Source organism: Cyrtonyx montezumae, unplaced genomic scaffold (genome assembly GCF_038088225.1).
Source record: "Cyrtonyx montezumae isolate F1298 unplaced genomic scaffold, pur_monq_1.0 scaffold_2, whole genome shotgun sequence".
Taxonomy (NCBI): Eukaryota; Metazoa; Chordata; class Aves; order Galliformes; family Odontophoridae; genus Cyrtonyx; species Cyrtonyx montezumae.
Genome location: NW_027071936.1, coordinates 33,642,341 through 33,658,637, shown reverse-complemented (window position 1 = coordinate 33,658,637; position 16,297 = coordinate 33,642,341). Strand labels below are relative to the sequence as shown.

The following is a 16,297-nucleotide window of genomic DNA, read 5'->3' as shown; positions in this document are numbered from 1 at the left end:
CAGGAAGATATTTTGCCCTTCTCTAGCTATAAACTGCATAATAACAGCCATACTTGCATTTCTACTCTTCTTGTGATAAATTAGCATATTTCAGGACCAAAGTTATAGTAATATTTATTTTTGTCAAATAGCTTGATTTATTTCCATGTTCCACCTTAAGCTATTAAATCCATTCTGTAATTCCTTGGTATCAGCTCCACTGAGACTCTTGGACAGATTTTGGCCTACTAAAGCCACTGAGAGTTCACTGCTGAGTCCAACAGAAGCAGATGACCTCTCAGCTGTAAAGGACCACCTACTGTTCAATAGCTCTGTCCTCTGCCTTAACAAGGGCTAACTTGGATTTTTTTTTCTTGGGCAAAGAGAAAAGAAGAAACAATCTGAAAAGAGTGAAGGAACACAGCTAAACCCAAATCACACAGTACTTTCAGCATTTTCTACTATATCAAGTTCTTACCAAACTTAAAGGGGATTCTAGAATTCATTTAAGTTAGAGTAAGATTGGGTTATTAGCAATAAAATGATACATTAATCCTTACTGTGACATACTGGTCCGAAGTCCTTACAGAGTACTTTGAGAACCAAACTGATGCGTTCTGAAAAAAACTATAAATATGATAGACTAAACTAGGGAGGCAACTCTGGGACCCTTTTCCAATCTGAGACCAGTTAAAAGGTGTGAAATATTCAGGATTCTCTTCTTCTTAGTCTAGTCTAATCTGGTCTCCACCAAGGCATCAGCTGCCTGGTATTCTTTCCCAGGAAACATCTGTAATATATAACATCACTCTGTCTTCGTGAAGGAGTACAACACTGACTCTGAACATGGCTTCAGAAGCTGCTTTCCTTTTGTTTGTTTTTTTTTAAGCATAGATGAACAATATGGACCTTGGTGCCTCCACGTGCTCTTCATGTGATAGCTTATAGCAGTACATGTAATTTATCACATTGTTCAAATTACATTTTTTCAGTTGCACATCTGATGGATATGTCTTCTAGGATTACTGCTGGGAGAGAAAGATATCTGTCCTCTTCAAAGATCTGAAAGGTCTTCCCCGAAAATAACAGAATTATTAATAGTAATATTAAATCCCTAGACGAGCTTTACATATTATAAGATATATAAAAGGAAGCACAACAAAGAAGAGAGTCTTTATTTTCATTGTAACTATTGTGTGACCATTTTTAGTACGGGTACTGGCAGGACAGAATTCTTAGGTAGGAGATAATATCAAAGAGATGCAGAAAAAGATGTTTCCCTCTAGCAAAGTCATTCAAATCGTGGCGGTAAATAAACGCCCTCCTCTGCAGGGCTTGCCAACACCGAAGAGCTTTAAAAGCAGTGGGCCGAGTGCTAGAATTGCTGCTCAAGTCCTCGTGCATCGAAAACTTCCACCGCAGTCGGTGGGCTTAGTTAGGAGGATTTGCGAGGGGCTGGGCTCACAGATGTCCGCAGCCCCCTGTGCTAACTTGCAAACACCGTTATCTCAAAATGTGAAAAGAAAAAGAGCGAGAGGGCGACCGAGCCGCTCCCCAGAGAAGCGCACCCGGTTACAAGACAGGAAAGCCAGTCTTACCTAGCTCAACGTTTAGGATACCGTTTCTGAACGCGAACCGCCTAGTTCTAACATAACGCAGGAACAAAACGACGTGGTACCTTCGTCTTGCCGGTGCAGCTGCCGATGCAAAAGTTTAAAAGCTCCACTGAGAAAATCCTTTGCTGTCACTGTGGCGAAAAGCGTTCGTCCTCTCCCTTGACCGCAGTCCCTCCGACGACCGCGGCGGAGGAGCCGCGCGCGGGATGCCGACGCCACCGCCGCGCTCCGGGACGCGGAGCCCCGCGCGCACCTCCCGCCGCGTCGCGCCCGAGCGCCCCTGCCCCGCTCACCTCGCTCGCAGTCGGCGCGGTCCCGCTCCGCCCGGCGCCGGCCGCTCCCGGGGCCGCACCAGGGTCGGCCGCCGCCGCCTGGCGGGGCGCAGGAGCTGCGGCGGCTCCGCGGCACCCTGCCCGCCGAGTCGCGCCGCGGAAGGGCGGCCGCTGCAGCCGGCCAGGAGCGCTGGGGCGCGGCGAAGCGCCCCGCGGGGCAGCCGGCGGGGGGCTGCGGCGAAGGAGGGACGGGAGGCTGCTCCGGGAGGCCGGCGGAGACGTGCCCCGGCCCGCGGGCTCCGGGCAGCGTCCCGAGCACCAGCGCCACCACGAAGCCGGCGAATGTCATGGTGCCAGTCCCGCCGGCTCCCGTCCATCTCCCCTCCTCATCGCGCCCGGGATGCGAAGGGGGAAGGCGGGGCCGCGGGGCGTCCCGCTAATCCCCCCCGCCGCGCACCCCCCGCCACCTCCTCTGGGCTCCCCTGTGCGCGGGGGAAGGGCGAGCGGGGCGGCCGCCGCTGCGTGCTGCCGCTACCTGCCGCTGCCTTTCCGAACGCCGCCCGGCCGCGCGCATCACCCGCCCCGTGCGCCCCGCTAGCCGCAGCCCGGTTCAGAGCCCGCTTCCAGCTCCGCCGTCCCTGTTTCCCCGCCGCCCCCCGCCTTCGTGGCTGCCCGCCGTCCTGCCGCGTTTCCCCCCTCTCCCCCCCCCTCCTCCAAACACTTCTCCCTCGCGCAGGGCACAGCCACCTTCTTCAGGGGCCGTGTCTCCGCGGCTAGGGCTCCCCCGACCTTTCAGGCACTCACAAAGAGCAGAGAGAGCCCGGGCACAGCCGGACCCGGGGTATGGGCAGCGAGTCAGCGAAGCCGCAGCGCGGCCAGGGGCAGAAGGGTGAGGGGAGCCCCAGACGGGGCTGCGGGAAACAAAAGGGCTGGAAACAAATGCCGCGAAGAGAGGCGTATAGGAGAGTTTCGTTTTATCCCAGTTCCATGTGCTCTGAATGATAATCTGCTTATTCCCAAACGCTGTGGAGTTTTGCGTGACCTGATGATCGCTGATTTCCTCCTCCCACCAGCATAGCCGGCAGTTCGTTTTGTCTCTGTCTCACATTGCACAGCTCGGCTTCTTTGCTATTTTTTTTTTTAAGTAGCACTGTTGATGCTGTTCATATTTCGCCGAGTCTGACTGCCAAATGGAGTGCACACCCTTTTGTCACCGACTTGTCTGTAGCACAAGGCTTTAGGTTCACTTCTCCAGAGGATCTGTTTTCTCCCCAGGTGCTTTTGGCTGAGAAGCACTCATCTGAGTGAGCTTATTGGTGTTGCCACAAGCTTGCATTGCTACAAAGGTCTAAAAGAGAGAGGAGCGTGCTTTCTCCTTCATGTGAGGGATCGTTTGTGTTTAATGGATCCCATCCATTAAACAGGGGCCTTCCTTCAGCAGCCTCCAAAATGTTCTGAAGGGGCGGCAGGCTTTTCTTTTGGCATATCTTGTATTTGTTTTAGTTCCACTCAGCTGTGATCAAATCATTATTGCAGCGATATAGTTGTTACTTCAGTCACTCATAGTTAAAGAACACTCAGCCGGGGTTTCTACAACAGCACAATAACTGTGCTATTACGTGTGTCCATTGTGTTTGTGTGTGGACGTTATTCACAGATCCTTTGTTCTTACTGGGTTATCATCTGTGCTTGTGTGTGTTCAGTAGTCTAGAAACTGTTAGAATTGGTTTGTCTTTGAAAAAAAAAATGCACATGACATTAGACTGAAAGCTACTCATTATGGCTGTGTTTTAATTGAAAATGTGTTGCTGTTGTGACATTAGTTGCTTTTATCCTTCAGAAGAATTGGTTAAAAGCATGCTCAGCCTATCTGAGGTGGTTAGGGCTACCTTCATTGCCTAGCTAACATTTCTTGGCATTGTAATAACAGCTAAGTTTAATTTTCCCTAACCTAAGCTCTTTTTAATCCCCTCTAGCCTGGAAGAGGCAGGGTTCTGCTGATTAGCATGGAAGGGAGAGAGTAGATGAGAGTAATGCATCTTGCAAAACACTTCAGGCAAAGCTTTGAGTCAGGTGCTTATTCATGTATTCTGATTTCATTTGTCTCACCTAGGTGTGTGGGCCTCCGGGAATCTCGCATGTAGTGAACTCTGCTTATGAAGGGTAGAGGAGTTCGTATTTGAGGTTACAAGTATTTGGCGTTACAATATGGTAGTTAAGGAGGGGGGAGTGGAGAAAAGGGGGTTATACAGGTGTGACTAAGTAAACAGAATTATGAAAGATACATTGGAAAGAAAAGTGTGGTTGTAATGATCCCTTTCCCTAGAGGGGGTTCAGTCTTAATAAAATAATCCATCTGCACAGATTCAATCTTGAAGATTTTGATTCTTACCCTAATTTTTATTTCTGATAATCACATAAGGAGACTGAGACTTAATTTGTTTTAAAAACAGTAAGTTAGCTTTCAGCAGGATGTGAGGTTGCTAATGCTACAGAAAGTATTCATTAGAATTTACAAATTAGGAACTTAGTTTATTTCCTATTTAAGATATTAAGTATGCAAGACTTTTCTAACAAATACTGTGATGGAGCCTGGTTTTCTCAGGATGTGTGGTCAGCACTTTGATCGCTGCTCCTGTCTTAGCTTGACCATTTATGAGCATCTCCCACCTATGGGGACTCTGTGGTTTCTCATGTGTCTGAACTGTGCATGCTTATGTCGTAGTTCTTTCCTGCAACTTACAGGTACCATGTATAAAATCACTGTCATCTGCTTGACTACTTACCTTTTTGACACTTGTAAGAAGCTAATTATCTCTGCAATTTCTACCTCTGTCACATTTCCCATAATCAGTCATCAGCTATTGGGAAAAGTGTAGACAGTGCAGCAGTTAGATTGACAGACCGTGTAATTTGCAGAACCTTGATTCTTCTGGATATCACTGAAAATAACTGTGATAATTACAAGTGTGTCTAAAATGAAACTGCATTATAATTTAAGGGTAGGCTTTACATTCAGATGTTTACAGTGAAGAAATAAAGACTTATTAGATCCTGATATAGACAGGATCCTTTGTAAAAGGATGACAAACACAAGATGTTCTTGCTGAATTTGGTTACCTTAAGATGTTTTGGTTCTTCTGTACAAAACTGATAAGTTCTCACTCACAAACTGAATTAGCAGTGAACGTGAAAGAAGAACTTATGTTTGCTCAGTTAGGAAAATAAGCAAGTAAAGCTCATAAAGTCTCAGTGGATCTGGAAACTCAGTACAATTGTGATCCTGAAATTAGAATGTCAAATGTTTTGGGAAAAAAAAATTGTAACAAAGTGTTGAGAAAATAATACAGTTTTTGAAACCGTGCTAGTAATACTCCTTCAGCAGCAATTTGGGATTTAAAGTCAGTAATCTGTGTTTAATAATACACACATTTTTATATGGAAGGGCTTGCTTTTGCCTTTTCACATTGGTAAAGAAAGTAATCCATTAAGAATTTATGATGGATGAGCTGGCTCCAGCTGAAGTCCATAGCAATTCTCCCATTGCAACATTTTGAGTGTTTTTGCTTAGTAGTTAGACTGCACCTCCTATTCCCTATGCAGACATAGTACTATTGATAGCACTTCCATGGAAGCCCACGGAACAATGCTCATGAGCACAGCAAATCTGTGCTACGTATCTGAAAATTTCCATGAGGGCAGTAGGAAATCATCTACTAGAACAGGTTCTATTTTGCGTACAATTCCACAGGATTCCACATGCTGGTTGCTTTTTTCTCTGCTGATATTTAACAGCACAAATACCAACCGTTCATAAAACAACGAATAATAAATAATTTATAAGTATGAACTCTATAATCTGACTACTTAAAAAAAAATCCATGCTGTATTTCTGTGCATAGATTCATTACATTACCTGAAAAATAGAAATATGAGGAACATTCCCACACTACAAAAGTAACATGGATTATTCATGTAATCAAGGGTTAAAAGGAAACATACAAAAATTTTCTTTTTTCCTTTTTCCTAATAGGGACTAATTTCCAATAAACAGTTCTTGCAAACAAGCAAAGATACCTGATCTGTAGACTAAACTTGTGAAAATGCTGTAGTCGTGCATTTGGAAAACATTTAATACCAAGCACTGAAAATCAGCTGGAAAACCAGTCTAATTCTTCTCCTATTTAAATCAATATCAGAATCCATTGATGAGCCTCTCCCTGTATGCAGTAAAGCTGCTTACCTTTATTTTAGATTCATCAGGCTCTCAGCATAGGTTTTAGAAATCTAAGCACTTCTAGCTGCTGGTGGAATTACGTTAAAATACGAGTGACAAATGAAGAACCAAATCAGTACCACCCTTCTGCCACTGAACACCTAAACCCCCTGATCCCTCTTGACCAGCTTAGAGTCAAATAGCACTGCAGATGTGAAAGATCAGAGCAAGGGTTGACTTTATGCAAAGGAAACTTCAGTACCAAAACATTAGAAGTTCTCCCAGGAAATCATTGCAAGTACAAAGGAGAGAATGTAGCCAAACAGCCAGGCTGTTGTATATGTACTGAAATAATTTTCAGAATATTTGCCTAATAATTTCTTATTATTTCTTCACATATTAAAGTATGCTGGGGCCAGTACATCTACCACCCCAATCAATGGAAAAACTTAGGCATGTGACCTAGTGGGCACTGAGTGAGATCAAACAGCATCAGAGAGGGTCTGAAGTCAGGATTAGAAGGAGAAAAAGCAAGGCATCACACAAAGAAGATTTCCATTTTGAAAATGGTCTACAGAACGAGTGCTGTGATGAGTCAACATTTTTGGGGTATAAGTCAGTGTTCTTATAAAATATTTTTATTCAGTAATCTCATTCTTTTTATTAAACACAGGCAGCAAGATTTGTAGTCCTGCCAAGTCTGAGTCAAAAGTAATTTGGGTTCATGCTTATATGGAAGAGAAAAGGCCTTTTGTCTGTAATTATATATAAGGTCCATAGGGCGACCCTGCGTTATACAGGATGTAACTGAACAGCCTGTAATTGATGAGGTTTCCATTACCACATAATGCAGTGTGCAAAGTAATGAGATCATAGAAAAATCCTTTTTAAAGTGTTAAATATTTTCTTGTACAACAAGAAAAATTCATATTATAAGGCAATAAGTACCTTAATTTCCTGGAACAGATCAATATGTAGGTATGCATATGCCATGCATGGATTATATAGACATGCATTAAATACATTTAAAACTGAAAGGTAACTTAAATTATGCAGAAGAAATGAACACTTCTTGTTTCATGTAGTAAATGAAAAAGTGCTGAGATCACTGTAATAATTTTGACACATCCAAAGTAACTAGATATAATTTTAAGATTATCAGTTTTCCACAGGAGAAAAAGGTTATCTAGTTATATTTGTTTGATAAAAACAACAACAAAAACAACTGCAGTCAGTATAAGCTCTAGTTCTCAAGATCAATTCTCTAATTCTCAGGTAAGTGTCCTCATTTTTAATACATACACATCTAAATACTGTAATGCATCCACGTGTAAGGTACATTAATAAGTACTGTATCTAGAAAGTGAGACAGCTAGATATGTACTATTTCAGCCACACACATGAACTAGCACAGAATACAATCCTGTTCGTGCCATGGCAATGTAAAATTCTGTTTGCAGCAGAAGCAACCATACCTTTATGTTCCTCTGCTGGAAGGGTCATCTGGCAAATTCCAAAGGTGCAATGCCACAAAAACGCTGTGGTTGAGTTGGGAGTGAGATTCAACTTCTAGATTAGCCATACACCTGCACAGCTGTGTAAATACAGCAGAAGTGCTGCTTTATTTCCTGATCCCAAGGATAGGAAGTAAATCTGGCATTGCATGTTGCAGTTTGTTAACTAGGCAAAAGGTGAGTAATACGAGCAAAAAAATGCTAATATGGGCAAAGCACATCTTATCTAAATGCATAGACCGATAATATTTATCTAAGATTCATACAAATGTACATGTGTACATTCGTATGGACAATAAATTTTATTGCTAAGAATATTTTAGAATTAGCAAGGGGAAACAATTTAGGGAAAATAGTAATTATGTACCAAAGTCAAGTCTGCATCCGATTAAGTACTGGGAAACAAAATTTTTAACCAAACCTATATTCTCATTTCTCCTTTCTACAACTACTGGTAAAAGTGAGAATAGTGATGTTGAAAATCTTCTTGCAGTTCTCTTATCTCAGAATGTGAAATAAGATGATGCTTAGTCACTGATTTAGTATTGATAATCATGTCAGTGTGAGGAAAAACAACTTGAGCTACTGAGTTGTAGTCAACAATTTCCACGAGAAAAGTACTGGGTATGTTATCTTTGTGTTCAGCTGGGAAAAAATAAAAGTGCAAAGAACATGTTTTTGTAATCCTCAGAAAATGCATACTTTAGTTTAATAGATACCACTGTCTAAAGTTGAAGAAAATCAGGATTAAAATTTCAGGCTGTAAGCTCTCACCTAGCAGAATGTATCTTATCTATTTGGTTCTATAAATAAATAGATTTAAAGAGGAAAGTCTATGGATATTTTGAATTGAACAGAAAATGACATTTGTTAGTGGTCCTATGGATTTGCTGAAGAATGGAAGTTTCTAATGTGATTACATTGTATATATACAAGTTTTGGTACTTGCTGCAGTGAATCTGTCCTTTAAGGGAAGCTCTGTGATACATTCTGTGTTCATGCTGGAGAAACAACCTACTCAAAAGGAAAAAGGATCAATAGGCAGACTGCACCTTTGTTAAAATATTTAACATTTGTTAAAATGTTAAATATTTTTGGCCTAGATCTAAGGGAGATGAGATGGAAAGCATTTTTAATGCCTTCATCATCATAAAACATGCATTTCAGATTCTTTTTTCATGTAAAAAGTGGCCTTTACAAAACAGTCAACATCGTGTCAGCCTACCACAGAACAGGGTGAAGCCCTACTTGTTTGAAACATCCACTGTCAGTGAAGACAACTGTTTCAGAGAGCTGAGGTACATGATGTTCTACAATTTCCTCTGACATTCATAGTGTAGAAGGTTCCCTGGGGTAAAGGACGGTTTATGCAGTTGTTTAAGTTCTTCTCTCACAAGTACTCCTATTGCAATTATTTACATCTGGAATGGTAGCAGGTGTATTTCCTTTGTTTGGAATGAAAACATTTCTTAAAAATATGTATTTCAGAGTGTTGCCCTTCACTGTTGTGAAGTTCAAATGCTCATGAAAAGAGATTCACAAAACATAGAAAGATCAGTTGACCAGGGTTGGTTTGTATTTTCATCTTTAACCTAGCCCTGGTGTCAGCTTCCCACTAGCAGCAATGGAGCAAGGCATTTCTAACATTTTCCGCAAGGATGTGTCATTGTCCTTACTACAAGAAATTGAAGAGTAATGTGCATATAAGGTGTAAACAGGACGTTTTCTTCAGAGTTTCAGAGGGACGCAGGAATAACTTTTGTACAAAGCTACACTTAAATGCATCCAATGACACATCAAGTATTTGGTTTATCTTCATTAACATAAGATTATTTTACTGGGAATGAGAGAGGATAAAGTGAGTCACAGCTGTATTTTTACAACTGTGCATAATGCAAGCTTTTTTTTTTTTTAATAATAAATTGTCACTGATCCACAACAAAAATATAACTAGCTTATTAAAAGGTATGAAACAAGGATAAAACGGGGTGGAAAAGATGAGCAGTTATTGGAGTGGGAGTAGTTTTTCCATGAAGTCATATTTAGCATAATGTAGAGGTTGAATATCTAGATGTTTTTGATACAGAAAAGCAGCCAGCACTTCCAGTCAGCTTAAGCCTGATCATGAGGGCATCTGGCCTTCAAATTGAAGTGTAAAGCAAGGTGTTTCTTTTGCCATCATTTTCCTCCTGTATATTTATATAGCTATAATCTGGTCCACATTGTTTATGTCTTTAACAGAAAAGAAATGCGGAGGTACACACTTTAAACAAATAAACAAAAAAAATCTGATTTGTACACTGTACTTTTTGTATTCTGCAAAGTGCTCTTAAAATCTAACTCAATAGATTCAACTTTCTAGACTCTATAAAATGTTCTATTAACATAAAAATATTGCTATGTTGGTGGTTTCTTTTAATATTTTAATGCACATTTTCCCAAAGGAGTACAGAAACATCAAACATAATTCCCTAGACATATACTGTTATTTAGATTTGCTCCCCTGTCCATTCCCAAGTGCTGGTATTGCCTATGATTTGAGCAGTTCTTCATATACAAACTTGAAAATCAGTCACACAAGGATAGAGCAAAAAGAAAGCAGGATTTTGCCCGTTCTTATTTTCAGTCACAATTATCTTTCTATCAAAGTTATAAAGATCTGTCCTATTGTGGACACATTGATGTCCTCCTCCTGCTAAGTAAAATAGGTATCTGGTCAGCAATGGATAACTGTAGTTGTACCTGTTTTTAATCTTAAAAAAAAAAAAAAAAAAAAGTTAACAACTTGATTTGGCTGGAGAGCACAATTAAAATTTCAATATTTTTTTGAGAAATAAACCACAGCAGCTGCATTCTCTTAGCAATAATTTACACCATAGGAATGCATATACTTAATGAGGGAGAAGCTAAAAAATAATTGTTTGTACTCACCTGATTTGAGGAGGTTGAGATTTGTAATTATCTGAAAAAATTAAATGTTGTTCTTCCAAAAAGATTTTACAAATTTTAATTCTTACCTCATGATGGTTACTGAAAGCACTTGGAAGTGCTCATCATGTGTTCATGAGACAATAATATTATATATGTTCTCTTTTGGGTTTGTACTGGAAGCACTAAGGCCATTATTAAAATAAATTTTCTTTTACTTGCAATTTCAATTAGTTGCAAAGTTTCACTGTTAGGACATAGAGTGCATTTTACAAGTGTTTATTAACCAGACCCAGTCTATCATATTATTTGATGATAATTTAATCAAAATCAGTGAGTCTTCTAACGTTACTGAATAAATGTTGTGCCTTATGAAAACAATAATTAGAATGCTCACATTCCTTATATTGCTGAATATAAATCTCAGTAGTTCCTACCTTGCTTTCACAAATAGAGGGAGAAAGCAAGCAACCATTGCATACTGACTAAGTGATGCACAAAGGTGCCTCCTTACAACATTTTAGTTGAAATTATCAAATGCATCTAGAAAAGTTTTAAAATAAATAAAGCAAGGATATCATGTGCCAAGTAGGAGGAGCAACTGTACAAGACAGGATCAGACAAGACCTTGCACTATTAAACTATGACATTTGGAATTAGAACAATGCTGGCATTGTACAGACCTATCACAGACATTTGCACTTAAAAAAAAAGCTTTAATTACTCCAGAAAGTGGAAACTGTCTGTCGAGAGCTTTGGGAAGGTGATCAAGAAAGGAGGCAGACCAACTGCTATCCAGTACTATAACTACTGGCAAAACAAACTGCTTTTTTGTAACCTTCATTGTTGGCTTAATCATCCCTTAATTCTTTCTTGTCTTCTTACCAATGTCCCCTTCTTATCTCTCCTGATCTTTCTTGACCCATTATGATTTCCCTGTTGCTATTTTGAAATCTAATGGCAATGTGGAATTACTTATTACAATTTAATATTTTCATATTTAGTTATCTTGGTTGGGAAAATGATCTATCGTTTAAAAAGCAAAAATGAAAAACATACTGGATTACGAAGATCCATGGATTTTTGCTCTGGATATAGCTATGCAAAAGATATGTAACGACTGTTGTGTTTTTGTACTGATCTGCTTAAGATTATTTATTTATTTACATTTACTTATGTAAAAAAAAAAACTTTATGTACACTACTGTTTGGACACTAGGCTTAAAAAAATCATACATTCTCGTGATGTGTAACTAAATCCTGCGAGACTAAATACCCCATTTATGTTAACTAGAAGTGCTGCTAAATTTATTAATTGTAAAATTACAGAATCTCATGGTTTCTAATATTATTGTCCTGTTTTGGAAACAGGTCTCAGAGTTTTGCTATTACCTTCAACAGAATCTCCATGTTGCCATTAGCAACCAAATAAGAAACTTCTGTCTAGATCCATAGGAGGTTTGCAATTTGGATCATAAGTAGTTCATGTACTCACCTTCCTTTTTCTCTGTGTGTTGATTTATCATCCTGAATCTTCATTCTGAATTTCTTAGAACCTAGGAAAAGTAGAACGCAGCAGAATAACCTTCTTCTGTGGTATTTACTACAAGCTATCTTCTGGTGTTAACATTGTTCACATTTATTTGCTGTCTCCTGTCTGTACTTCTGATTCTTCTGAGATTGTGGTTGCATATTTGCAGGGAAAAAAAAAAAAAAAAAAAAAGGATGTGGAAAGAAGTGGCAGAAGGGACTGTTAATGTGCTGTACACCTATAGGTGTTAAGATACAGATATTGAAAAAAAAAAAAAAGCTGTATTCATAGAAGCAACTAACTGATGATACTGTAAACACTCTGGAAAATGCTTAAGCAGATGGGAGATGGGAAAAAGAAGATAAGCAGTAAGTTATAAGTATAAAGTAAGTTAAACTTACAATTAGTGGATGTTTGCTCCTGCCACACTCACTAAGGTCTAATTTTGAAGCAGTATTGAAATGAGAAGGATTAAGATACGTATGATCTTATAGGTCCCTTCCAAGCCAAACCATTCTATGATTCCGTGATCTAGATGCAATACAACATCCATCTGGTTGCAACATAATCCTGTAATATACTTTCTAGTTTTTGAGGAATGTGCATTTCAGTTAAAAAGTCAGTTGTATCTTAGCATATTCTCTGAAGGTTGTGGGAAGCCAGCAGTGTGTATCTATTCTTCAAGCAAAGTGGGACTTGGAGTCTCAGAACCTTAATCTGGCAAAAATTCTTGCTAACTTAGAAGAAGGGTTGTGAATAGTTGTCATGGCTCCCTGAATTTGTCAGAAGAAAGCTGTTAATCTGTTTGTTAAAATACAGATTTAACTGTTGCCATGCTATGGAGGATGACTATAGTGTGCAAGGTAGCAACTCTGTAATTACATCCTAGCAACTAGATTTTAATAGTGAGAGATACCAAGACTGTGTCATAGCTTCAGAAGAAAAATACAATATACTACAGTGATGAAAATGAGTTAGGGTCATATTGTGCCACCTTTATTCACATTTAATAGTATTGTATTGTCTATTCTCTGCTAATAGTGCTGGTGCTTTCAGTGGATCATGTAAGTTGGGATGGAGCACTACAACTGTGTCCTCAAGAGAGCTAAAATCCCCAGATTGTCGAGGAGACAACTTGAGCTTATTCAATGTGGTGAATTGAAAATATCTGTATAATATTTGCAACGTTTGTTTGAATGGTACTTATTCACGCTAACAAAGTACAGTGAAATACAACACTGCACAAAAGCAAAGAAATGAAATTATTTCTTTCAAAACGGCTTTCTACAGTCACTTCCAGGTTAGTAAGGAGGGTATGATTAGTTGATCCAGCAGCACCAGCTCTCATGCTGTGAGCAACATGCAACATCAAGGCTTCATGCCCATTACAAAGGACATGTGCAATACTGGGTCAAATGGCAATGAAATTTGATCTAGATGAAGTGTGAAATCTCAGTACATGTCTGTCAAGTTATTCAGACCGTATGGTATGGTGTTTATGAAGGCTTTATTTTTAATGTATGGTGTCATACTGAGGACAATTAGTATTGGGCCTAATAAAAACTGCTGGATTTAAATTACTTCTAAGAGGTTATTAAAGAAAATTTGCATTACCACAGTGAGTTTATTTAGATGCATGGTTGTGCTGAAATTGAAGTTGCCAACCTTTTGCTGTCAACATATTTTTAAAGAGATGGATATAGGTACTTGACTAAAAGCATTGGAAAAGTCCTGCAATAAGAGCCTGGGGTTACACTGTGCTCGTTTCCTGTTTGGCTCATTTCAGTAATAATGCATTCTTTTGTTCTGTTTGGTTTATTCTGTGCTCTTAGTGTAGTAATTCATTGACCATCTGACTGGACATCATTTATTTTTTTGTTTGTGATGTGAACAGTGATAAAATAGGCAGTTTTGGCCTCTATAAATTTTATGATCATTTGTACTGATGCAAAATAAACTAGCAATTTTTGCTAAATGGAAGAGACTTGAATAGATATCAACATAACAGAACTTGCAAATAGGTGTAAAATTCAACCTTTATTTGGTTGTGTTTTATAAAAAATTTACACTACTATAAATGGTTAAACAAAGTGGAATAGAAAGTCTGCTTACTACCTTTGGAGGCACCCACTTGAAGCTGGAAGTAGATACCAGAATGCAGGAAAACAGGATTACAATTCAAAACTGTTTCAAAAATAGAAATAGTTAAAATGGTAGAATGCAGTCCAGTGAAGAGATGTGAAAGATAATATAGTCAAGAATAACCAGTTAAACAAAAACAGGATGAGAAAACAACTGACTTTATAAACTTGGAGGAAAAAATCTGGGGAATGGGTCAGAGTTGGATCAGTGCTGCATGCAGTTCAACAAAATCATTTTTTGCAAAAATGAGGAAAGCTGCACTGAGATTCCTGAACAAGTCTGCAGCCTACAGCTCATACTACACCATATTTATATTTCACACAGCTTTGGAAAAGCTTTATCTGCAGCTGAATGCCTAGGTTCGGAAATAGCTATTTGAGAAAGACTTGATGAGATTCCAGGAGGGGAAAACATCAGCAGTCTCCATCCACAGAACAGTAGGATGGGAAAAAATGTGATGGCAGTCCTCCCAGACAGTAAGGACTGTTGCAGAGGAGAAACAAATAAACTACATGCTCCTGTTGAGCAGTATGAAGTGCAGTTATTCTACTGCCCATCTGAAGTAACGGTTATAAATTCCAGCAACAAATATTTAGACTGTAGACAAGCCCAAAGAAATCTAAATCTAACTATCATGAAACTGTGGTGTGGTTTGCTTGGGGAGACCAATGCTTTTCCAGAACTGGATATTTGTAGTTTTTTCACAACGTCAGGATATGAGCATGGATTAGATGATTTTTAGTTTTTATTTTATGATTCTATGGTAAGGTTCAAAACCTATAGATTGGACTAGGGTACAGTATATGTGTGTGTAGCTCTACTTCTGACAAGCAAAATTTGACCTGGTATTTAACAGGAAAAAAAAACCAAACAAAAAAGACCATAATCTACAGGCTATGCTCAGAGGTCAAAACATGCAGTATTTACACAGGAAAAAAAAGCCAAGAAGCAAAAATACAAACTTTTTGTTTTGAAGCAGTGTGTATATATAGCACGTCTTTCATGTTTGTAAAGACTAGACTGTCTTGGCAACCAGTTCTAAAAACAGTGTGCTGGCTCAAACAAACTTCATCATGTCACATCCAGGAGGAAGTGATTTTGTTACTGTGCAGGGACTTCTGCTGTATTCATTACAGCCAACAGCATCAAAGAAGCATGCAGTAGTATGAGGTAGCATTTCTTTTTCCATAACATTTCCGTAGATAGGACAGTATAACTAGTAATATACTCTCTAACAAGGTAACAAATCACTTCTTGATATTTGAGTTTTTAAACAACTGAAAGCTCCATCCTTTTGCCGTGCTGCTCTATCACTAAGAAATGTGAATGTTGAAAATACTGTTTCTTTATGCATTGGTTTGCACTACTTTAGTTTTCTTCTTTTCACATACATTTCTCAGTTTTTAGCTTGACCTGTGTAATGTCATTGGTATCTGCTAAGATACCAGTAAAGGCACACCATGCTCTGGGTGAGCCAAACTCAATGACACTGGTCAGCCACTGCTATCCACATCTTTGGGTCTATCAGTTATGGGGGAAAAAAAAAAAGTGGTGAAGCCTGGATAAGGAAATTAGCATTAATAACTGCTGAGATTGTTTATAAAAAGGTTAACTCTTGTGTTAACACAAGTTTCCCTTTTGTGAGATGCTAAGAACTGAGGTTTACCATGACTTGAATCCATCCTGTGGGCCTTTATTTGTCTTCATTTCTGTGTAATACAAATAGTTGATGGAATGAAGATCATCGTGAGATGAGAGAAAATGAGAAAGCAGAAAAGATACCAAAATCAGAGGAAAAAAAAATGCCTGATTTTGAAAAATTCCCTTAAACTGGAACTTCCACAGTAATGAGAAAACTGCAGATGAAGCATGCAAGTAACTTACATATAACAATATTCAATATTAAGATTGGCATGAAGGACATACTCTAGTGAGAAGTAAATTAGTATTTTGGCTTCAGGAGAAAATGATCAACTATTGTTTGGAAAACCAAAATATCCACCCTCAAAATGCAGCCATCACGACAAGCTGCCACAGCTGTGAAATACCTCGGAGAAAAAAGCCTTGCTGGAAAGACCCCTCTGATGTACAGCTGCTTG

The 16,297-nt window shown here is 39.2% G+C and overlaps 1 protein-coding gene and 1 long non-coding RNA gene across 2 annotated transcripts in view; one reads left to right on the top strand and one right to left on the bottom strand.

Moving 5' to 3' along the window:
• The window catches only part of PRSS12 (serine protease 12), a 38,645-nt gene extending 36,429 nt beyond the window's left edge, over positions 1-2,216 (bottom strand). Inside the window, exon 1 of the mRNA XM_065736833.1 lies at positions 1,889-2,216. Within this exon, the coding sequence (XP_065592905.1) occupies positions 1,889-2,216 (328 nt within the window). The remainder of the gene's footprint in view (positions 1-1,888) is intronic.
• LOC136048925 (uncharacterized) overlaps positions 1-16,297 on the top strand; it is a 109,800-nt gene that overhangs the window by 40,651 nt on the left and 52,852 nt on the right. The window lies entirely within an intron of this gene.